This window comes from Saimiri boliviensis, chromosome 6 (genome assembly GCF_048565385.1).
Source record: "Saimiri boliviensis isolate mSaiBol1 chromosome 6, mSaiBol1.pri, whole genome shotgun sequence".
In the NCBI taxonomy this organism is placed as follows: Eukaryota; Metazoa; Chordata; class Mammalia; order Primates; family Cebidae; genus Saimiri; species Saimiri boliviensis.
Genome location: NC_133454.1, coordinates 90,262,485 through 90,288,269, shown reverse-complemented (window position 1 = coordinate 90,288,269; position 25,785 = coordinate 90,262,485). Strand labels below are relative to the sequence as shown.

At 38.2% G+C, this 25,785-nt stretch overlaps 1 protein-coding gene across 3 annotated transcripts in view; it reads right to left on the bottom strand.

Annotated features, from left to right (window-relative positions):
• NELL1 (neural EGFL like 1) overlaps window positions 1-25,785 on the bottom strand; it is an 880,670-nt gene that overhangs the window by 594,852 nt on the left and 260,033 nt on the right. For all 3 annotated transcript variants that reach the window (XM_074401240.1, XM_003919918.4, XM_003919919.4), the window contains one exon: window positions 22,766-22,894. In XM_074401240.1, coding sequence (XP_074257341.1) covers window positions 22,766-22,894 — 129 coding nt within the window. The remainder of the gene's footprint in view (window positions 1-22,765; window positions 22,895-25,785) is intronic.

The window sequence follows — 25,785 nt, the reverse complement described above, 5'->3', positions numbered from 1 at the left end:
AGAATGAAGGAAGTTAAGAAGCCACTTCCACAGTGGAGATGAGAGACAAGAAAAACTGGGTCTAAAGGGAATCAAAAAATGTGGAGTTGATGATTTGAAAAGACAGATACTCAGTAGATAAAAACAAGTGAGTCTGGTAATCGACTGGACATTGGAGTGAAAGAGAGAAAAGATTAAAGATGTCTCCTAAATATGTGACTATGTAACAGGAGGGTTGGTGCTGACATTCACAGATAGGAGAAACATTGGAAGAAGAGCACATGTTCAGGGCAGAGATGATACATCTTTAAAACATGAAGTTTAGACAGGTGGTCTGAGCTGGGGGTGTAGTATATAACTGTGTTGGTAATCCACCTATCAGAGCTAAAGCACTGGTATACATAGGTTAAGTACAGGGGATAGGGAGTGAGCAGAGGCCAATGTCTGGGATCAAGCCTTAATGAGCTCTATCATCTAATGTCTGAAGAAAGGAGCATGAGCCAAGAGGTAGTGCAAATTCCAGAGTGACATATCACAATAAAGTGTGTTTTAAGAAGGTGCAAGTGGAGTGTGAATCAAGTAGTTCAGAAAGCTACTGAGAATAGCGATACAGAACTATAAACAGTGAAGATCTGCAGGTTCCCAGAGGCTCAATAACTTGCCCATAGTCATAAAACTTAACAGGAACCAAACCGAGATTGGAACCCAAGTCTTTCTGATCCCAAAGCTTGGTCTCTTTCTACTGTATTATGCTGAAAACAATGAAAATCAGATCTCAAAACAACATAATAAACAGATCTGACCATACTCTAAGTAGAAGAGGTATCTGAAAAATATTTACCAAAACAAAGGTACATTTGTTGGAGGTTTTTCACTTAACAAAGATTCCAAATGATTAACCACAGAAATCCTTTAAGTAGTAAGCTCTGTCCTTTTAAGATTATTTGATTAACAAAAATTCCCTATACAAAAAAACTTTTTAGAAACTGAAAATATATTGGTATAATTCTTAAAATCTTTCAGGGTACTTTTACAACTGCTATTAATATTCTGGCTATAATACAAGGAGAGAGGACTTCACTTCTGGTTCTATATTTACCGATTATATCGCCTTGAGCAAGTCACTTGACCTCCTCTACACAATGAAAGGGCTGGATAGCACTAAAGGCATAATATGAATAACATCCTATATCTCACTACCAGCACAGTGGCATCTCACAGAGAATGAGTATCATTACTCCATTAAACAGGTGAGGCAACTAAGGCCCCTGGGGTTTTGATCACATAGCAAGATAGCAGCAAAGAGGGACTTAAATTGGATGTCCTAAATCTCAGTTCAGTGTTTGCTCCACATAATCATTCTCAATCATATCATTTTGCAGGTCCCTCCCACGCAAAATTGAAAGACATCAGAGTAAAAAATAGCTATTGTTTTTTCCTGCCCAGAAACTGTCCCCTCACTTCTAATACAACACCCTCGGTTTCCTTTGAGCAGGCATCTCCGCCCTGCCCTCAGTCACATGATTTGAGTGAAGGTGAATTCTCACCCTCACTTTCCAGGGATGTTTCAGGACCGGCTACTTAGGATGCTACAGATTCTTGGATACTTCAGTTGTTTGGGGCCAAGCCTTGGACCCCCACAGACTAATCAGTTCTGTGAGACTTGCTAGAATTATTGGGATTACTTAGTTAAGAAGACAAGCTTGAAGATGATGGTAGCAGTTGAACCAATCTGCCTGTGAATAAAACCAACGAGAGAGAGAGAGAGAGAGAGAGAGAGAGAGAGAGAGAAAGCATGAGTGCATGTGAGCGCCCTGGTGATACTGTTTGAACCCTGAATCCAGCTTTGCCTGAAGGCCACCCCTGAACTTTCAGTTGCTTGAAGCCATACATTTATCTGCTTAAGCCACTGCTGAGTTTGATTTTCCACCATTCGCATATCAAAGAATCCTCATCAGCACAATCAGCCTGTTTATACACCAACAAGAGTTCCTTATTTTATTGATTTTTTCCGAGAAATGGTTTCTGGCTGACAACTCTGAATCTACCGCACATCTACACTTTCTTAGCTTATTGATACAAGGGAAATCAGAAGGTGGCAAACAGCAAGAGGCCCAAGGCAAATGTTTCTCGCTTAACTGCACTTGTCAAGGATCTAATGATTTTTGCAAACTACTCACAAAATTGAGGAAACAGCCCTAATAGGGCTGTGCTCTGCTCTGAAGATTAGGAGTGCCTAGTGACTACTGTTAATAATCATAGTTAAAGAAAGAACTTTACTTCACTTCATATCCTACCACTGTCCCGCATGTAATTTATGTTCTAGATACAGTCAACTTTTCAACTGTATTTTGCCATTATATCATGCCCTGCTCAGTCTAGAAACTGTTTTCTGTCATACCCACATGCTTTGATGGGCCCTGAGACACCAACAGACTTATGATTCCCACTAAAATTCTTTAGCCAACTTCTACAAAGTCTTCTAAAAGCACTTTTTAAATGAAAAAAAAATTCAGAATTTGATAAATAAAGGTGTCAAAATACATATGCCTTTCCTTCTGGCATCCTTTTTTCTCCCTATTTGTCTGGCAAAATATTTTAAAATTCAGTTTTAAATGCCTTATATGGTGAATTCTACATACAGCTATCACAGTTTAGCAATGATAACAAACAATCCCAATATTTCAGTAGCTTAAAACAACAAAAGTCAATTTAACTCCTGTTACATGACTATTTCAGGTCAGCAGGTGAGCTAAGATTACTGAAGGCATCAGGAACCAGGGCTGACAAAGCAGTCTTTTTCTCAGATTGCTGGTTGGAAGGAATTTTGGAGGTCTCGCTCACTAATTCAGTGTTCTGGCTTGTAAGAAATACACACTGCTTCTGTTCATGACTCCTTGGCCAGAACTACAAGTCTCATGGCAAACATATTAGTACCTAGAAGGGGGTAGAATAAAAAATATTTGATGAACTGCTTAATAGCCGCACATCAGAACCCCAGGGTCCTGGACTCACTGGGTTACTCAATGGTCAGACTATGGGGTAGGGCATTAGGAAAGCAAGGAGTGAGAAAGAGGGGAGATGGACAGCATTTTAGATAAATAGATATACAATATTTTTAAGTTATTATCTTTAAAAATTCAGAACAATATAGGACTTCTTTAGGCTTCTTTCTACATTTTATTTTCAAAAATGTTGAATTACCTATGGGAGAGATACAAACCTTTCAGTGGCTCAGGTATCTTAAAGATTCAACTCTGACTCTGGGTCTGGGAAAGGTCTTAGGGAAGCAAATCTTTGCAGAATTTATCAGGAAACTGCAGCTTGCCACATTCAAGAACCACAAGGACAAAAGAATAGGTATAATGGGCCAATTTAAATTCCAATCTTAATCCTAATTCTTCTGGAATTTATATCCTCATCTTTAAAAATAAAGATTGTAAAACCTACTGTATAGTGCACTGTGACCATTAAATAAAATTATATATGTAAATGCACCCAACACAACGTCTGCTGTGTAAGAGGGATTCAGGAAACGTTAAACTACTTCCTCCTTTGTAGTCCTAGTACCTAGCACAGTAGCTGAGAACAACAGATGCTCAATAAACTCAGAGAAAAAAGGAAAAGGAAGAAAAATTAACTTTTCAAAATGGTAAAAAACTTTAGTGATTAACCTATGTCTACTTTGAGTCATTGAATATTTAGAAAAATGCATTCTGACCAATGTACCATGTATAATACTAAGTGCTGGAGATGCAACAGTGAATAAGATTTCATCTTTGACCTTAAGAAGATCCCATTCTTCCTTTGTTGTGTGACACTTCAGGGAGAAAAGCCAAAATGATAAATGGGGCACAGAAATAACTTCCAAAACTGTGCTCTGGAGCACACACAACTACAGGCAAGAAGCCTCAACCTGGCCATGCACATCTAACACTGTAAATGCAGAGGCTCAGAAGCAATGCCTACGGTTAGCCTGGTGGTCCCGTAAGTATTCTTAGTCTCCAAGCAGAAATTCAACAATGAACACGGCCTGTCACTCTAAGGCCAAAAAGAAGACTCAAGAATTTAAAGATTTCAACAACAAAGGGGGAATTAAAGAGTTCTGAGATTTTCTCCTCAGATCATCAAAAATTCCAATTAGCCAGAATAAGTCATTCTCTTAGCACATCATTAAACGGTTTGAACATGTTTTCCACTATTTCCAACTTTATGATGCCTGGTTTAAAGCAGGTGTTATTTCAGAGCACAGATTATTTCATTCCTTTGGGAACATCACAAAACATGCTATTTACATGGAAGATAGCATGGGTAGGCCCAGTAGCATGATTTATTCTAACATAAAACATGCACCACACACACACACACACACACACACACACACACACACACACACAAAATACAAACACCTTGACACATCTTCCATTCAGGAAGAGTTTAGTTTATAGTTTTTCAAGGTTTTAGCAGTTCAGGTTTCCTTTTATGGTAACATGGTAACCAAACATGGTTTGTTCTTTCATTTCTAAAAGAAAGCCACAGATTTATTATGTTCAGCTCCTTACTAAATGAACTGAAAGGAGATTTATAAAGCAAATACATGGAAAGATTTACAGTTTCTTTTTCACAGCAGCTAAAAATTATGAAAAAACTCTTTGACCTTTCAAGAGAAGAATTTAGTTCAGTCAACCAAAAACTAAGTGCACCTAAGAGCTTTCCAATTAATCCTTTAATTTAAATCCTTTGTCTTTCTCCAGTAAATATGCTGGGGACCTGTGGAATCTCATCCATTTGTTTTCAAGTGTAACTACCTGTGGCCATTGCAAACAGCATGTCCCATCACACTAAGCAGTAAGCATCAGTAATGTTGATAATAATTAGAAAAGGAAGGAATTGGAAGATTAGAAAAAGAGGGGAACTAGAGCAGAAAGTTACGTCAGAGAAGCTGATTTTCTGGGTAACCTGAAAAGAAGGAAAAGAGGCTAAGGCAGAGCACTCCTGCATCTTGAAGGGAGAAGGAAGGGAATGAGAATCCAAAGGTTGCTAAGGACAGGGCCGGGTCAAGTATTCTGCTAAATTCTATCCTGAAGTTCTCCATAGGGAGAAATTTGGAAGGGGATTGAGGAAGCACACCTGAATCTACGCTGATCTAAAATTGTAAAATAAAAGTTGCCCAAACTGTCATCTATCTAAAGTACACAAATTGTGTTCCCTCAGAACCCATAAAAAGAGTAAATATAAATAGGCAAAATACCCATTTAGACTCTGATATTTGGTCTTCACTGTGTTTTGTTGTTTTGTTTTGTTTTGTTTTGTTTTTCATGAAGGCAAATACAATCTTGGATTAGGATTGAAGGCATGCCATTAACAGCATAAACTTGGGTAAATCATTAATCCTTTCTTTTACAGCCATGGTTTATAGGGATAATAGTAATACCTAGCTGCACAGTGACTAGCATAGAATACACGCTGAGGAAATAGTCACTGTCAACAACAGCAGCAACACCATCATCTTTTCTCAACCACCACTCAGTTAGAACAAGAGAAATGAGATGGTTTTCTATAGAAACAGCTGGATTCAGTACAAAATGATAGAAGTTTAAGTACGTATGAGCCTGAATTTCCTCTTACAAAGATGAGAATTAGGATTGTAGATTCAGTGCTCTAACTCCACTACTTAACTCGCTAGGTGACCTCAGGGTGAGTCTCAATTCCCTCTTACAAAGACGATAACTAGGATTGCAGAATCAAAGCTCTAACTCTACTACTTAACTCACTAGGTGACCTCAAGCAAGTCTCTGAACTTTTCTTAGCCTCAGTTTCCTCACATGTAAAATGAGAATAACAATATTTTATTGGAGTATAATATGAAAAACCATGTCAGGTACTTAGAATATAAATATACAAAATGCACTAATAAATATTAGCAGCAACAATAACTAGGATTTATTTATTCATTTATGCACTAACAATTATTTACCAAGCAGCTGCTATGTGTCAGGCTAGGCTGGATATTAGAAAGTCAACAGTGAATGAAGCAGACAAAAATCTCTGACATCTTGGAGCCTGCTCTCCATGCTAATAAGAGCACCTTGTTCACTTAAGTATTTATTTAATAATTTGAGTATCTTTTAAGAGAGAACAGCATGAAGAGTCCTAAACCTGGATTAAGGTTTAATTTGGCTGAGTTTAAGACCTGGCTCTGAATCTTGGGCATGTCACTTTACCTCTCTGAGGCTTAGTTTCCTCATCTATAAAATACTCTATGAAAAAAAAATTCTATTATAAGAGTTGATAGAATGTTAAGGGAACAATATATATTAAAGCACTTTATAAATTAAAATGCCTTATACCAATACTTGTTATTGTTATGTTTATTCTAGCTATATACATGTTTAATGGCCATGTATTCAGGAACATCATATCCAAACTTTATTCACAGAGGGAAAGCAAAATGATGAACCATTCTCTTAACTTATGATTGAAAAATTAAATAAATTTGTGTATAGGTTGCATAAATTATGGAAAAGAAACAACAGGTTTTTGTAGGAGTTTGCATTAAAGAAAACTTAAACTTTTATAACTAAGTATAGTTACCATTTAAAAAACTCCTGGCATTTGTAATATAAACATATAGATGTGTTTAGGACTCTCCAGATTTCTAAATATTACTATAAAGTTTATAATTTATAAATATTACTATAAAGCTTATAATTATGTAGTAAACACCACTAAGGACCATTTTTGAAAATATGTTCCACAGAATTCCAGTTTTATGGAATGGTAATAAGTTTCATGTGTGGATTACAAGGATTCCATGTACAAGTAAGTTAAACAGATGCTAGGTTAAACACAGTTTCCAGTAAGATTCTCAAAACCATTATATGCAAGTTTGATATCTGGTATGTAAAATGTTCTAAACATATTTGAACAAGGAAACATTTTCCCTCTCAGGAAAAATTGAATAACCTTCAAGAAATTTAAGTAAACACAACTGAAACATTTAAGTTACCCCTCTGAATTTTCAACAAGAGGCATTCAATACTTAGCGACAGTGGAGAACCACAAAGCCCAAAACTAGGTTGGGATATAGATATCAAATGGTCTACTTGTTACTCAGTAGCCAGTTAAATTCTGGTTGTGATTTGGCCAATTATTATATGTCATGTGCACTCGTTGTCTATACTAAAATTTATTCCAAATTATGTTCAAAAGTCAAAGTAAAAAATCCAACCTGAACATTACATGTATATATACACATATATGTACATATATATACACATGTATTGCATATATATGTATATATAATATATTGAACATATATCTATATCCATGAAGAATAAGAAATATCCATTTTGAAGCTATATTCGAACTAATCATACAATAAGCAGTGGATTTCAGTTGTATTCTCAGTGAGGGGCAAGCTGTTACCACTGGATTGGGGAAGAAGAATGGATGATATACATTTAGATATGTTTAAGAACATGAAAAGGAAGCCCCAGTCAGGTGTGACAGTTCACGCTTGTAATCCCAGCACTTTGGGAGGCTGAGGAGGGTAGATCACTTGAGGTCAGGAGTTCGAGACCAGCCTGGCCAACATGGTGAAACCCTGTCTCTCCTAAAAATACAAAAATTAGCAGGGAGCCTGGAATCCTAGCTACTCAGGAGGCTGAGGAAGGAAAATTGCTTGAACCTGGGAGGTGGAGGTTGCAGTGAGCTGAGACAATGCCACTGCATTCCGGCATGGGTAACAGAGCAAGACTCTGTCTGGAAAGAAAAATAAAAAGAAAAGCCCCTGATTTTTATCATCTATGGAAATAATGTTAATGAAGAACAGTGAATAATCATTCACTAAAAATGAGTTGCAATTTGTCAAAGTGGATTTAGAAAAAAAATCCACTTTCTGGAAGTAAATTGAGATATCAGGTATATAATAAGTATTAAAACCACTTATCCTTTTAAAAGTTATGCATTTCAAACTTTAAGCAGATTCCCTTTGACTGCCTATATCCCAGACCAATAGAGATACTGAAGCCTTTGGTGTAAGAGAAATCACCCACTCTTCTATAGATTCCCAGAAGAGCAGCCCAGAAGGTAACTAAAGATTTTTGAGGATCCTGAGAATTGCTATGCATCACAGCTTGTCTGCAGTTGTGAAAGGATGCTGCTTACCATCCCTATCAAAAAATGCTGAGTTGGTGATATCAGAAAGACAAATTCAGAGGAAATATTACTTCTGTGGAAAAAAAAAATGCCAAAGTCTAGAACTGGAGAAAATGGACAACTAACAAAATGTATCTTGGCCAAAAAAAAGCGGGGAAGGGGGACAGCAGGAATCAATTGAAGTCGTTTTTCCTCTGAATCATTCTATAGGGCCATGAATTATTTTTGATGTCAGCAGGCCTGAGATTAAATTCCGACTGTTATATACTGTGTGATGAGCCTTGGTTTATTTATTGACCAATTAGAGACAGGATTGAGCAAGATGGCAAGTATTAAGACCTGATTAGCACAATGCCTGACAAAATGTTAGTTTTCTTTTTCACCCAGAAAAGCTTATTAAAGTCCTGGGAGTGTCCCACATCAAACCACCAACTGTTCCTTTATTCAATGGATACTTACTGAGCACCTGCTCTGTTCCAGGAACTGTCCGTGGTGCTAGGAATAAAACAATCAGCATAACAGGCAACAATCCCAGTCTTCATAAGGCTTACATTCTGGCACTTGTAAGAGAATGCTCATTTCCATTCTTTCCTCCCAAACTTAAACAAGTAAACTTATTCCTTTTCAATCAAATGCAACACATGACTTCACACAATGCTGGAACCATCAACACCTGAACTATAATCTATCTGATAAACCAAGTTTTTTTAGCTGGGTTCAGAAAGTTCCCATTAGAGTTTTGAGGAGCCAGGTGTCAGCACCAAAAGACAAAATTCAGCATGCAGCAGCAGCAGGAAAAGTGATAAAGATCCAGAAATGAATGGGAAAAAGTCCCTGAATCTCTGTAGCAGCTCCTTAGAAACTGTTAGCTAGCACTGGACTTTCTGTAAATCCTTTCAATCCTAAAAGGAGGAATGAAAGTTTCTTATAAAGATGTGCAAGCTGTAACTGGAACACATTTCAAGGTGGCTTTTTCCACCTTGAAATTGGAAAGAAATTAACAAGATTTATCTATGAGATGTCAAATGTCTTTTTGAAATACATAGAGCACCAGAAAAAATACATAGAGCACTGAAGTTTATCCATGGGATCACATCCTCCTACCTTCATCTATTCATTGGTTCATTCAGAAAGTAACTAGCATATTCCAGGTGCTAGACTTGGGATATAAAGATGAATCAGAAACAGCTCTGGCCTTTGAATAGCTCTTAACCTAAAAGATGTTAAAAAAGTAATGAAGATACTGTTTGATAGGCATTCTAACAAGGTTTGAATGAAGTGCTACTACAACCCAGAGGAGGGAGGCTCAAAGTCAACCATTAGAGTTTGATGTGATAAAGATGAAATAGTCAAAGAACTGATCTAACGTCACTCTTCATACAATAGCCAATCTAGTCCTCACACCCAAACAATCAATCTTGTGGGTTTCACCTCCTGCTCACTTTTTCCATATCCACCATTGCATCTTGTCTGGACTGCTGCAGTAGACTAACAACTGATGTCCCTGATTGGCTGCTACCTTCTATCCTCCACTGAAGCCAGAATGATTTTTCATAAATACAAACTGGATCTTACCACCTCTTTTAAAATCTCATCAACACCATCTCATTGCCTACCGAATCCAAATTTCACAAGGCCTACAATGCCTCCCAATTCTTTTTCTCTGTGTGCTCACCACTCTCACCATACTGAGCTCCAAACACACTAAATGTTCTTTTCCTTTTTTGGTACCTCCAGGTTTTCAGTCGCACTGCTCCCAATTCTTACATCAATCTCCTCTCACTCTCTCTCTCTAGTTTCTACTTCAATGTTATCCTGTGGTCTCAGTGTGAATTTCCTATACCACCTCACACTTCCCGGTCAAACATTCAGCATTCATCATAGTCACTGTAGTCCTGATCCTTCAAACTGCATACTCCCTGGCTCTTGCATGATGCCTTTACTGCTAACTCCAAGAATTATTCCTTCCCTTCCTCACTACACACTGACACACATTCAGAACTATAAATTTTAGGACTTACTTATATCTTATTGAGCATTTATTATATTCAAATTTAACTAACATTTAATATGATCCTATTGTGTGCTGGATTCTGTCTTAGATCTTTCCATTCCCTAGTTCTTATAGCAATTATTTTTTATTTTATTTTTACTTTTTATTTTACTTTAAGTTCCAGGACATATGTGAAGGATGTGCAGGTTTGTTACATAGGTATACATGTGCCATGGTGGTTTGCTGCACCTATCAACCCATCATCTAGGTTTTAAACTTCACATATTAGGTATCTGTCCTAATGTTCTTCCTCTCCTTCCCCTCCAACCCCCAACAGTCCCCAGTGTATGTTATTCCCCTCCCTGTGTCCATGTATTCTCATTGTTCAACTCCCACTTATGAGTGAGATCACGTGGTGTTTGATTTTCTGTTCTTGTGTTAGTTTGCTGAGAATGATGTCTCCCAGCTTCATCCATGTCCCTGCAAAGAATATATTCTCATTCTTTTGTATGGCTTCATAGTAGTCCATGGTGCATATGTGCCACATTTTCTTTATGGCAATTCTTTAAAAGGACAACTGAGATAAGTATTAGCACACCCATTTTACAAAGAGAAAATGAAGAGAGATGAAGTTCCCTGCTTAACTTCACAAAACAATGATAAGCCAGGATTTCTAAGCCAGGCACCCCAAATTGAAGTCTAAATTTTCACTAGACCTGTACTATTCTTCTCTAATTGTTTACCCAGGCAAGCTTCATCAGGAAGCTGAGTCACAGTAGGCACTAACATACGAGCTGCAATAACAGGAGTGTAATAAAAACTGAGTGAGTTCAATTCTTCTCATTTGTGTCTAGATATTAGGTTTCTTGGAGATAGTTGAAAGGTATTATTTTTAAACAACCCAAAATGTTTAAAGTGACTACATTTCTATTTCTATTTAAAGCTCTAAAACTTGGACTTGTCCCTGATAAGCAGGGATGTTTTTCCTTCTGTTTTTTTTTTTTCTTCTCTTCCTTCTTTTTGCTACATAAAAATGCTAAGTACTATAAATAACATAATTTATACATAATGTCTTTCAAGGAGATATGCTAAAGTCCTAAAATACTATTAAGTGAGCCAAAAAAAGTCTCAGTGTGATTTTTAAGGTGACAGTATCACTAAAAAATAATGTAAGGCCGTACACACAGCCTTGGCCTCTGGGCACCATCCAGCCCCAAGCAGAGTAAGATAGATACCCTGGAAAATGCTGGGTATCTGAATTATCAGAGGGAAGTCATGACTGAGAATCAGATGCAGCACAATTAAGAGTTTGGGGACAGACACCAAGCAAGGCCATGCAAGTTCAACCTGGTGATCTCGACGATGCTTTATCTCCTTCTTACTCACCATAGTTACGTCTGAAAACTCATCAAGACAACAACTATTTCATTAACAGGATGAGATGAAAATAAGCATAAATAAATGTTCTAATTTGTTTCCATAACCCAGTCGATACAGTTTTGCACGCACTGTGATATCAGCATCCTATGTGTATATATACTGGCCTACAAAAAAAAAATTGAACCTTCTTAGCACATTCACAATGCTTTTTACCACCCAACTAACAACTATATCTTTATTCTTATCTCCTACCAAAATCCTCATGGTCCAGCCATGTCGAATTTCCCACTTTGAGCTTTTGTATTTGTTGATCCCCTTACTGAGAATGGCCTTCCTGCATACTTCCTCTTGCAGAACATCTCATTCTTTTTTTTTTTTTTTTTTTTTTTTTGAGACGGAGTTTCGCTCTTGTTACCCAGGCTGGAGTGCAATGGCGCGATCTCGGCTCACCGCAACCTCCGCCTCCTGGGCTCAGGCAATTCTCCTGCCTCAGCCTCCTGAGTAGCTGAGATTACAGGCACGCACCACCATGCCCAGCTAATTTTTTGTATTTTTAGTAGAGACGGGGTTTCACCTTGTTGACCAGGATGGTCTCGATCTCTTGACCTCGTGATCCACCCGCCTCGGCCTCCCAAAGTGCTGGGATTACAGGCTTGAGCCACCGAGCCCAGCAGAACATCTTATTCTTAAGGACTGAGTTTAAATGTCACTTCCTCTGGGCAGCCTGTGCAGACTCCTATTGGCAGAATGCATTGCTCTCACCACTGCACTCCATAACACTATTTAAATCCTAGGATGGAATGAATCCTATTGTAATTTTCATAGCAGACACGGATTCTGTAATCTTCTTGAGGATACAATCTATGGCTTAATCATCTTTGGATTCCTGGAAGCCAATACAAGACCCAGACACAGTAGATGGCTACTTAATTTTCACTTATAAAAGGAGGTAAGACTCTGGGCCTGACCCTTTCCTTTCTGCCTTTGTTAAGGCTGCAGTGTACAACCTTGCAGACTTTATACTGCACAATTCCAGCAGCTCTGCTCACCTAAACTACTACATAAATGATGCGCCATAGAGCTGTACAACACAGAAGCCCTACTTTTTTTTTTGAGACAGAGTTTCACTCTTGTTGCCCAGGTTGGAGTGCAATGGCACGATTTCAGCTCACCGCAACCTCTGTCTCCTGGGTTCAAGTGATTCTCCTGCCTTGGTCTCTCAAATAGCTGGGATTACAGGCATATGCCACCACGCCCAGCTAATTTTGTATTTTTAGTAGAGACGAGGTTTCTTCATGTTGGTCAGGCTGGTCTTGAACTCCTGACCTCAGGTGATCCACCCACCTTGGCCTCCCAAAGTGCTGCAATTACAGTCATAAGCCACCACACCCAGCCCAATTTTATAAAGCCCACAATGGCTCCAAGCAAACTATGGCTCAATATACATGTTGGTAGATATATTTCTATGTTCAGTGGATGGATGGACGGACGGACAGATAGACAGACAGACATATTAGATATTTATATATACCAGGCGTCCCCAAACTTTTTACACAGGGGGCCAGTTCACTGTCCTTCAGACCGTTGGAGGGCCGCCACATACTGTGCTCCTCTCACTGACCACCAGTGAAAGAGGTGCCCCTTCCTGAAGTGCAGTGGGGGGCCGGATAAATGGCCTCGGGGCCGCATGCAGCCGGGGGGCCGTAGTTTGGGGACGCCTGATATATATCATGAAGATCTAAAGACCTGTGTTCCAGTGTTTTAGAACAAACACTGCCAATGATGAAAATAGTATTTATTGTTGGTATAATGATACAAGACAGTATCATTATAATTATAAATGTTACAGTACAAAGCCATGCTGCTTTAGCCTTTGCAAAATGCTTTCACATTCAGTATCTTATTTAACTTTCAAAACCAATTGGAAAAATAAGGCCTTCATCTTGGCCTTGTTGAAAAGTCCCATCTACATCATAAAAGAAACCAAAGCACAGAAGAATTGGGTGACTCTTCAATGTTACCCAGCTGCTAAATGGTAAAGTCAGGATCAGTCAAGATCTTCTTATCCCTATTTCAATGTTTGTTTTGTTTTTTACTACATTACTCCCCTGGGAGTTGTCAGTGGAAAAAATGGAGGGGGGAAAAATGTTAGAAAGCAGAAATATTTGAGGATAGTTGACCACCAAGACAAATTCCCAGGCAGAGAAAATCTGCTTAGTTCTCTTAGCAGTTCTCTCTTCCATGTTCACATTACTCTAATTTTTACTCACTTTTGCTATACTGTTTGGAATTTAACGGTTTGGAGACTTTCCTAATTAGCAAGCATCCTCTTTAAAGAAGACATTTACCTCTGGTAACTTTAGCTGGATATTAATCATTTACAAATGTGTGTAAGCTTGTTCCATGAATTGCTTTCTTTCTAGCATAAAACTCAGAACTATACCAGGTGGGAAATTGAATTTTGCTTGGAAAGAAAGGAGATAGGTCACCTTGGGACACAAGGAATATTGAGGATAGAACAAATCCAAATGAAGTAATACAGTGGAGGCCACAGGGAAGCCTGGAGATAATGCAATAAGAAAGTGAAAGGCGGATGGTTAAGTAGTTAAATCCTATCTGGTTTCCAAGTGAGAAAGCTTCAACACAATCAACTGAAGCCAGAGCTCATTTATGAGAAAAAGGAAATAAACAAAAAGTTAAAAACTTATAATTAATGAGGAAGTTGTTTTTCATTTAATAACTGGAAAAGCTGACAAGATCAGAAAGCCACTCACCAAAACAGATATTTCCCCCCTCTCCTGGGCACACAGCTAGATGACATTTACCAATCTCTCTTGCAGTGAGATATAGCCAGCCTCTGAGTTCTGTCCAGTGAAATGTGATCAGCCCTGGCCCAAAAAAACCTCCCACTGGTAACCTTCCATTCTTTTCTCCTTCCCTGGTGATGCTGGAGGCACGTACTGCACATGCTAGAACCACAGGAGGAAAGAAGCCTGGGTCCCTGAATCACAGTTTTGAGGGGAGCCACATGTTAACCAGGAACATCCTTTTGAAAATCTATAGAAAATCTATTTTCTATAGGCAGCTGATAAAAACAATTTTTTGAAAAAATCACTATTTTTTTAATCAAAATGAAGGGACAGCTACCTTCTTGTCATGCAGTGAAGGAAAGGCATTCTGTAGCAAATAATGGCAGTGATATTTATAAGGAATAACAGGCAGTGTTTCAGCATTACATGAACTGAGTATTAGCAAAAATGAGCAGAAGCAGTCCCTGACCTACAGACTCTGTATTTTAAAAAGCAGCCCTTGAGCAACGCTAGTAAGAAAAACTTGGCATAAGAAGAAAATAGTGTCAGAGAGAGAAAAGGACTTTCTTCCTTCCTTCCTTTCTTTAAGCATATATGTTTGTGTGTCTATAATTACCATGCACTATTTTAGGGGCTAGAGATAGTGAATAAAATAAAATTGCTGCCCTCGTGCAGTTTGTATTCCAATGGGGTTAAGTCAGAGGGTAAGTCTTTAAACATAAAAACACAAGTAAGAAAACAACACAATTTTTAAAAATAAGTGCTATAAAGAAAATAAATTAAAACAAATTCAAATGGTATAGAGAGTAACTGAGGATAGCAGCATAGCTAATTTAGCCAGCATGGTTAGGAGAGATCTTTCTAAAGATGTGACATTTGAACTACATATTAAACAATGCCTAGAAAGCAGATTTGCAAAGATCTGAGTGAAGGGTCTCCCAGGGTGAGGAAAGAACTACTGCACTATTGGAGGGACACAAAGAATTACAGTGTGATGGAAGAAGAGTGAACACTGAAGAGAGCAAAACAAGATGAATCTGGAGAAGCAAACACGTTCCAGTTCACATAGGGCCTGACACAGGACCAAGTTTGGGTATTATTCTAAGAGGCATGGGAGCTACGAGACACATTTCAACAGGAGAGTAGCATAATCTGCTTACACTTTTTAAAAGCTCACTTTAAAGATGTTTCAAGATGTACTGTGGTGGGCAAGTATGAATGCTACTGCGATCACTAGCGAAAAGATAAAGAAGCTTGGACTAGGGTGGTAGTGGTGAAGACAGCAAGACATGAGTGTATTTGTGATTCAGTCTGGAGGTAAAGCTAACAAAACTTCCTGATGTAGCAAATGTTGGGGATCAAGAAAAGAGTGGAATCAAGGATGATGTCTATGTCTTATGACCTGAGCAACTGGGTGGATATACCCTTACCTGAAATTGGGAGAAAAGCACCTGGTTCTCTGTTTTCAAGACCCTGGAACTCAGGAGATCTTTGTAGTACAATAGTTCAATGACATGATGAGTTAACTGGACTACTATGAACTAAGACTGAAAACCTAATCAACGCCTACAACATTTTTGTCCCAAAGAAATGACTAAAAATTCTACATCTTGCAAATGAATTTTTGAAGCATGAAGCATGGTAAAAATTATTAAAATAAAACAAAACAAAAACAAAACAGTGCTATTTTAACTTCCATCATGACCATTGCCCCAGTTGGTGTGACTGGAGCTCATTCCTAAGGACAGAGTTAGGAATGTACTTCTTCTTTTAACCTAAGTGCAATAAACAGAATTTGAATTTGAACTTTATTTTTCTTTGTGTTATAATTTCAAGAAGAAAATCACATGGGGGTGGTGGCAGGAGGCTGGGGGGTGGTGGCAGGAGGCTGGGAGGTGGTGGTTAAGGTTTCAAATGGGTGGGAGAGCAGGAAGAGATGCTTTTGCTAAGTAGCCTAGGAAATAAAGAAGTAGAGGCAGAGAAAAGCCAAGCCCAGAAACAAGGCTCATCAGCATCTGCTGCTGGGAGGAAGGTGACATGTGGGTTGTCCTGAACAAAGCAAAAGCCTGGAATCTCTATGCCTTGGAAAGGGGAGGTGGGAACTGACAGATAACTGGGTACTGGAAGAGCTCTCCATTAGTGAGGCAGGGTAATGAGAAACAGGGAGAAAAAAAAAAAAAAAGATGCCCAAGGTATTCTTATCTCAAGCATTCTGAAGCCCTAGACATAAATGGGAGCAGGAGCTAAGGATTAAGGTTTTGCTGACAATGACTAATCAGAAGAGGCTTTTGATCCCTGCTACGGTTTGAATGTTGGTCCCCTCCAAAATTCATGTTGAAATTTAGTCACCATTGTAATAATACTAAGAAATGGAACCTTTAAGAGGTGATGAGTCTATGATGGCTCTGCCTTCATATTAAAAGGCCAATTCTGGCCCCCTCTTGCCCACTTCTTGCTCTTCAGCCACCCACCTGTAATGATGAATCAAAAGGGCCCTTTCCAGATGCTGGCATCTTGACTTTGGACTTCTTAGCCTCCAGCACTATGAGAAAACAAATGTCCATTCTTCGTAAATTACCCAGCCTCAGCTGTTCTGTTACAGTGGCATGAATGAACTAAAGCAATGCTTTGCTGTCCAAAGCAGAGCTTTAGAAGACTGAAGCCCACGCTTGGGAATAAACTGGGCTACATAGATCATGATATTCACATATTTTATAAAAGGCAAAATATTCAAATGCAAAAAATGCAAGAAAAAAGTTACCTAAATATTGGATAATTAGAAGTATAATTAAGCAAACTAGCCCATTTCTCCTACACAATCTCTTTATTAAGAATTTGCAGGGTCTTGTTTCTATAGAAGTGCATTCACGCTAGTCTCTGTGTCTAATAAATATCTACCCACCTACCTACTGTGTGTGCTGCTTTCTGTTTGAACTCTGATCTCTCTACCACTTTGCCAGCCTCTTACCATTCTCAGGGTCAGACCCTTCACCACCACCTTCAATCATATGAAAGAAGTTATAAATCACCTTGCTAATTAGTTGCTCTGTTTCAGACATGTCAGTTTTGTTACATGAAATTATTAAATTCATACCAATACAGTTCATTTTTTCCCAAAATATTCCTTGAATACAACTCCACTTGTGTTTTTCCAAGGACAGAATGAGCTTGTCCCTATACATTATTATGCTTGATGCCCCACTGCTAACAATATGCTCCTGGAAGAATTCATGAAACCTAGTCCTTTCATCTAAATGTGTTCTCCCCTGCTACCTGCCAATTATCCCAAAAAGTCTGGTCTCTTTCTCAATGTATTGGTCTCAGTGAGCACACATTCCTGCAATTCCAAGAAAGATCCTCATAAAAATCAATAAGTAAATAATAATAGTAATAATAATAGCTGTGATTTATTCAATATTTAGTGAATACCAGACAATTTGCTAAATTTCTGACATGCATTGTTTCATTATCATCTTAATTGGGAAATCAATTTACCATGTGGAATTTGGCATAACAAAACACTAATTTAGACCACTTCTGGTCTGTAAAAAATCTGTTGCTTGGCAGCAGTGGCAGAGAAAACTCCTGATTACTCAACAATTTGTACTTTGGTAACTCTCAATGCTTGCTCTATTAAAAACTGCTTTCAGTGTGACCACTGAACTTTTGTATCCTTCTGAACCCATAAGAGTTGGATCCATTAATTCAGGCAGACCAATCAGTAGGCTCATGCTGTTATCACAGGTAACATAATGTCCCATCCCAAATCTTACAAATGTCAGTGGTATACAAGATTATTTCTCACTCATGCCACATATCAATCACCTGTCAGTTGTCACATGGTTCCATGTCATCTTCATTCTGGGACCTCAGCTAAAGGAGAAGCCCTGACCTGGAACATTACCAGTTTCTGTTTCAGAGAGAAAAGAGAATGATGTGGAATTCTGCAAAACTCCTTGAGCTTCTACTTTGAAACTACATGTCATGTCCACTCACATTTCATTAGCCAAACCTGATGTAAGCAAAATCAGGAGGGCAGCCAACATTTTGAACAAAAACACAGTACTGGAACAGTATGGGTAGAGGAAGGAGAGGGAGCAGCATAAGTTAGGCAGAAAGCTCTGGAGTAGAATTGAGTATGATCTTTTTACTTCATTTCTCTGAGTCCTAGTGTCTGTACTCATAAAACAGAGTTAATGTGGCCAAAACTGCAACTTTCTCACAGATGTAAAGTTCAAAAAGTGTAACATATATAAAATAAGTCTTAACAATTCAAAACACTCTGCAAGGAAAAGGTATTATCATTTAATGTTAATTGTAGTGCTTTCCACACCTGACAGATGGCATGATGTGTATGTTATTACATTGTTCTTTATTCTTCTAAGTAACTTTATATTACAGGAAGAAAAAGTTTATAAAACTCTATCTAGGTAGACTCCAAATTCAAGAAGTAAAATCATAAGTAGGACCCCTATTGCTATACCTTCCTCAGACACTACTTCTAATGCATCAGAAACTACATAAGACCAACCAGTTGAAAATGTAATTACAAAGGGAAAATGCCTCAGCCGGTAAGATTCCTAAAACACTAAAATCCAACCAGAGCAGTTTTGAACATGGGAGATGCTCCTGCTGGAGTCAGAAGAGGCAAAATGAAACAGCCTCCTGTGAATTGTATCATAGCTGACAAAAGGTCTTATTATCTTCTATTGATTGGCCAGGAGTTCAGCTATCTTCTCCATGGCAGTTTCTACGACAATCTCTACAGAGCGAGAGCCCTTAACACACCACCTCTCTGCTACTACCTTAGGAAGTCAAGAAAATTGAAAGCCTTTGTACTTCCTTTTCCACTGAGAGCCAGAATAGGCTTTTCAAGATGGCCTGGACAATGTGTCCAATATTTTGCTTTAATTTTCAAGCCAGCTTGTGCATTGTGGCTTTTATAATATAGGTCATTTTCATTCCATTTACTCAGAGTAAAAATAACTTGCCTCAAACAGCTCGTAAGTATTTACTTCTTCCTAGGCTTTGGAGAGACAATGAATGCAGCCTCGGAGAGTCTCTAGTCCTAAGAGGGCACTTTGCCACCTGTAAGCTTGTCTATCCGGTCACCTAAAAGGGCAATTCTTAGGAGAAAGCTGGGGAAATGGCCTCCATGACCATTTATCTCATTTAACTCATCTAAATGTAACCATAAAAGAATGGTTGCTAAAACCCTATTTTGTTCAGGTAAAGGGCAAAGCTCATTTGGTTTCAAGGAAGACAAACTTCTCTTCCAGCTCCAGGGAATAAACACAATTAGCCCAAACCAGACATGGCCATCTCATTCTCTTCTCTCAAACATTGGTCTAGAAGTGTGTGTGTGGTAAAGAGAGAAGTGGTATAACCCAGGACTGAAAAATGAGACAAGGGAAGTCTTCTGTATGTGGTTATGGTGGTAATATGGGTACAGTGAGGGAATGACTTTCTAGGAAGGACTTTTTTTTTTGGTTTTGTTTTGTTTTTGAGACAGAGTCTCGCTCCATCGCCAGGCGCCAGACTGGAGTGCAGTGGCTCAATCTTGGCTCACTGCAACCTCCGCCTCCTGGGTTCAAGCAATTCTCCTGCCTCAGCCTCCTGAGTGGCTGGGATTACAGGTGCACGCCACCATGCCCAGCTAATTTTTGTATTTTTAGTAGAGATGGGGTTTTACCATGTTGGCCAGGATGGTCTCGATCTCCTGACCTTGTGATCCGCCCGCCTCGTCCTCCCAAAGTGCTGGGATTACAGGCATGAGCCACCGCGCCCGGCCTAGGAAGGACTATTTTTGAGCATAAAAGGATAGAATATCACACAGACAAGGTTTTTTAAGCCCTATCCCTTCTTCTCTTCCTTCCTTAAGATGTTGCTGTGAGGATACCATGCTTAGAGCTATGGAAGTCATCATGCATTCATAGAAACATAAGCCCAAAGATCAAAGTTCAAATGCTGAAGAAGGCAGAAGGAATGAGATAAAGGCATCTGCTCTAAATGTTGGCATTCACTCTACTGGGTTCTCTGTGCCTTCCAACTGGATGCCCAGTATTTAACCCCTGCTTTAAGCCCTGAGCTCGGTTCTTACATGCTAGGAGGGGTCCAATGTTTAGTCATTTCTCTTTAGGTGCTATCCTTCTCTCCAAGAAATGTCCCCCGGAGCTTATGGAACATATCCATGACAACATGGAAACAACCGAAGCCCAAGCACATTGCCATTACCTAATAGCAACAGCACCACAATGCAAACTGGCCTAGGGCCAGGCTTATACATGGAGCTAAACAGGAGCATGTCCAAGAAAACAGTGATTCAGACGTAAAAACCACTCAACATTATCAAGTAAGGCCTCACAGAGAAAAAGCAGGTTGATCTTGCAGATGGCTCCTCATGGAGCCAATCTTTTGTAATAAAAAATTATATCAATGAGAAAGGAATCAAACCATCCCAAACGGCACTAGAACCAGCAGTTTTCACCCACATTCTTACAGGTCTCAGTAGAGAAGTGGGGCCAGGAATGGGGGCTATGCTGATTTCAATGAACAACTAAAAGGTGTGCCAGTCGTGTAAAGAGGACTCACATGGTTTCTGAGGTTCCTTCTATCATTTTTATAACTGTCCAGAGTCTATCCCTACACATAAAAAAAGGTAAGAATGTAAATATTTTCGACCATGATGTGGCTTACACAATTTTTCCATAGTAAATAGTGAGAATATTCACATTTTTAATTTTTAAAACTACTTTATTTTTCTGATAGAAAATAGCATAAGGTAAGATCTAGATATAATATTAATATGAAGTATTGAAGTTGATACTCCCATCATCCAAAATTATCAAATAACTAAGATGACATTAAAGTGTAGATGAAGAGGTTCACAAGCAAAGGGACAGATTCATTCTCCCAAGTGTCTCCTTAAAACTTTAAATCCATAAAACAAGCCAAAAAAGGATGAAAAAGAAGACAAAACTATTAGTTAGAATGCATTGTTAATAAAAAGTATGGTAGTAACAAAGAAAGTCTTCCAGAAGAAATGAAATAAACAGAAGGTTCCTACAAGTACTGGTCTCTAGTAGTAATAACAGACATCCTCTTGACAACTAGAGGTCTTTAGTCAAAGCCAAAAAGTTAAGGAGAGATTAATAATATATAGTCATTCCTCTGTATGTGCAGGCAATTGGTTCTAGGCCCCTGTGTATACCCAAATCTACACATACTCAAATCCCAAAGTAGGCTATGCAGAACCCACTGTATAGGAAAAGGTGGCCTTCCGTGTAGGCAGGTTTTACATCCCATGAATACTGTATTTTTGACTTGTGTTTGCTTGCTAAAAAGCCATGTATAAGTGGACATGTAAAGTTTAAACCCAAGTTATTCAAGAGTCAACTATAAGACAGTAGAAAAGAAAGAAATTTACCATTACTATTATCAGTTAATATTGTCTTTACCTTTAGAACACCTGACCTATTTGAGAACCAAACCACTTAGAGGAAGTGACCAGGATGTTGCAGCATTCATTGAAGACAACTACCTAAATCATCATGGTGCAATACATTATTAATGAAGACAGCAGGAATAATTGGATTGACAGGAACCGGAACAAACAGGCAAACAGCCCAGCTACCACTTTGCTTATTAAGGCTTTTGCAAACTGATGGAAGGGAGCCATGTGGACCCTGGAATGGATGGCTCAGATATTATGGAACTATACATACAGACCAGGTCAAGCTAACTCCCACCCTTCTGGCATGTAAAAGTAACAAGGATGTGCAATGATCACCACTAGCAGGTTGCAATGCTGAGCCTGAAAAGAAAAGGTCCTCACTTAAGACGGAGGAGTTGTTTTCTCTAGAGCAGAAATGTGGGCCACTGATGCTTGAGGCCACCATCCCACTGTAAGGGCATCAGCCCATGTGCCAAAGTTATGAGTCCTTCCATCACTGTGACTTTAGTAGAGACTGGGAATTGGCAATGCATGAATCAATCATTAAAAACCTGATCTTGTCAGGTCAAGGAGATAGCAGCTTAGTATGAGTTAATGCCGAAGTATCATTTGAAAACAGAATCCACCATGTACATTTAATTAAATACAAAGATGACAATCTCATCAAATAAGAAAACAGAATATGATATGCCTATGATTGATCTAGTGATTGTTATATACACAGCAGCAGAACATGGGATTTGATATGTCCCTATTGCCTTTGTTTCTTTGTTGTGTTCCATAATCACTTTCAAAGGTCTTGCTTTCTTATGCTACTAACCAATGTGGATAAACCAGGAGAACAGAGAACCCTCAGCAATAGATACTGATTTCTTGTAGGACTGTATAAGACCAGAGTCAAGTGATAGTTTTCACTCCTTAACCACATCTGCCAGGAATACGTTTCTCAGTCAACCTCTCACAGGTGACTTCATTAAATAGCTTACTTACCTTCACAGTAGGCAGAGTCTCCCTGGACAGAGATATAACCACTCTTGCACTCACAAGTAGCTTTTGTATTCCAGTTTTTGCACTCTGAGTTTTCACCACATTTAGGCCCTTCTGCACAAAAGTTATGACCTAGAAGAAATAAATAAAACTGTACATAAGAAAAGGAGGAAATAAAATAACTTGCCAAAATGAAGTATGTAACATTTTTTATTATATTTCACTGTGCAGGAAAATATACTTTGACAGTATGCAAGGATAAACTGGATAAGGAAGTAACAGAACAGAAATAGGAAACTTTGAGTTGCCCCAGGCTTCAGAGGCTTTCCCCCACCCATACTCAAATTTGCTAAAGTTGTTTCTACCTGAAGGTTTTTATCCATGCTGATCCTGCATCTTCTTCTCACTACATTCTTACATGACTACTCTTTTTATAATTGTTTCCTTGTAAAATGTATAATACATAGAAAATAGTACATAAAATTAATACATATGAATATATAAAATAAAATGAATACAAGCTAATTATCAAAACTCCTTAATTATAGCTCCGCAATGAATCTCCTTCCAAGCCACTAGAGATAACTATCCACAATTTTGAGTTAATCACTCCCTTGCAGCTTTATAGAGTTTTACTACAGATTTGTTTTTATGCCTAAACAATATACTATTTCGTTTTGCCCATTTTAAACTTCACATAAGGGAAATCATATTGTACATATCTTTTATGGTGTGCTTTTAAAAAAATGTTCTACAGCCATAGGTTTTTGGGGAATAGGTGGTATCTGGTTTACATAAGTAAGTTCTTTAGTGGCGATTTGCGAGATTTTGGTACACTCATCGTGTGAGCAGTATACACTGAACTCAATTTGTAATCTTTTATCCCTCACCTCCTTCACCCCCGTTTCCCCTAAATCTCTAAAGTCCATTATGTCATTCTTATGCCTTTGTATCTTCATAGCTTAACTCCCACTTATGAATGCAAACATATGATGCTCGGTTTTCCATTCCTGAGTTACTTTACTTAGAATAATAGTCTCCAATCTCATCCAGGTTGCTGTGAATGCCATTAATCCCTTCCTTTTTATTGCTGAGTACTATTCCATCATACACACACACACACACACACAGACACACACACACACACACACATTTTTGTATCTACTCACTGATTGATGGGTATTTGGGTTGGTTCCACATTTTCACAATTGTAAATTGTGCTGCTATCAACATGCATGTGCAAATATCTTTTTTTGTATAATGACTTCTCTTCCTCTGGGAAGATACCAAGTAGTAGGATTGCTGAATCAAATTCTACTTTTAGTTCTACTTTTAGTTCTTTCAGGAATCTCCCCACTGTTTTCCACAGTGGTTGTACTAGCTTACATTCCCACCAGCAGTGTAGAAGTGCTCCCTGTTCACCCCATCCACACCAACATCTTTTTATTATTATTATTATTATTATAGTACTGTGTGCTTTTCTCTATTCATCCATGTGAATGCCTTTAGCATAAGTTCATCCATTCAACAAAGGATTACGAATATTATATAAACTTAGTTGATAAAGCAGCAGGAGGATCAGCACCAATTTTGAGACATTCTAGGGAGTAAAATGCCATCAGACTGTGCTTTTAAACACACTGCAAAATGAAAATAATTTGTGTGACTCACTTATTGCAATATTCACTTAATGGCCACAGTCTGGAACTGAACTCAAACTATCTCCAGGGTATGCCTATACTACAAATAAAGCTGCTAAAAACATTCTTAAACATGTTTCCTGGGACGTATTTTTAGCCACATGTTCAACATTTTCTTTACTTAACATTCTTTCTTATTCCCTGCCACTTTTTCCAAGAAATTTTTTTCTTCCTAATAGCCTTTAGAAGTTCCTGTGGTATCTTTTGATAGTGATTGTGCTCAATTTCAATTTGTCTAAATGTGTCTTTAGACTATCTTCATACTTAAAAAATAGTTTTACTCAGTACACAATTATTTTACCTCAACATTTTGAAAATGCCATTCCCTGTTTTCTGGCTACTATTATTGCTGCTGAGTCACTTATTAATCTAATAGTCATTCCTTTATATGTGGCAACCCCTTTCTCTGAGGATGATTTTAAGATTCTTTTTTTAATGTGTGTGTTAGGTTGGGTTGTGTTGTTTTAAGACAGTCTCACTCCATTGCCCAGGTTGGTGTGCAGTGGCACAATCATTGTTCTTTGCAGCCTCAACCTCATGGGCTAAAGCAATCCTCCCACCTTAGCCACTGAGTAGCTGGGACTGCCAGTGTATGCCACCAGGTCCAGCTTATTTTTTTTTCTTTTTTTATTTTTTGTTTTTTTGATAGAGATGAGGTCTCACTATATTGCCCAAGCTAGTCTCAAATTCCTGGGCCCAAGTGATTTCCCTAACCCTCAGCCTTCCAAGTGCTGGGATTAAAGACGTGAGCCACCACACAGTCTAGTTGGGGTATCTTGTCTGTTTTGTATTTTTCAGTTTTAATCTGAGATATTTAAGTATGAATTCATTTGTATTTAGGATTTGGGGGGGATGCTTGAATCTGAACAATGATGAAATCTTTCATCAGTCTGGAAATTCTTGGATAGTCTCTCTTCAAACATTCTCTCTCCATGTTTTTCTATTTTGTGTTTGTGGAATTCCAATTAGATAAATGTTCTTTCTTCCCATTCATGTTATTTAGACTTATTTTCATATCTTCTGTTTCTTTTTATTTATGCTGAATTCTGTATCATTTCCAATGTATCTTTCAGTTTATTAATTCTATCTTGAGTTGTCATACTCTCCTTCAGTCATGCATATCATTTTTAATCTCACTTACTGTATTTTTTTTAGAATCCTGATTCTTTTTTAATCTGCTTAGTCAAATTTAATAGTCTCTTATTCTTTTAATTTTAAATTGCCTTTTAAAAATTCTTTAAACATATTACACATGAATGTTTTAAAATGTTGTATACTGATAGTTCTAATATCTTTAGGCTGTGTGCATCTAATTCTGCCATT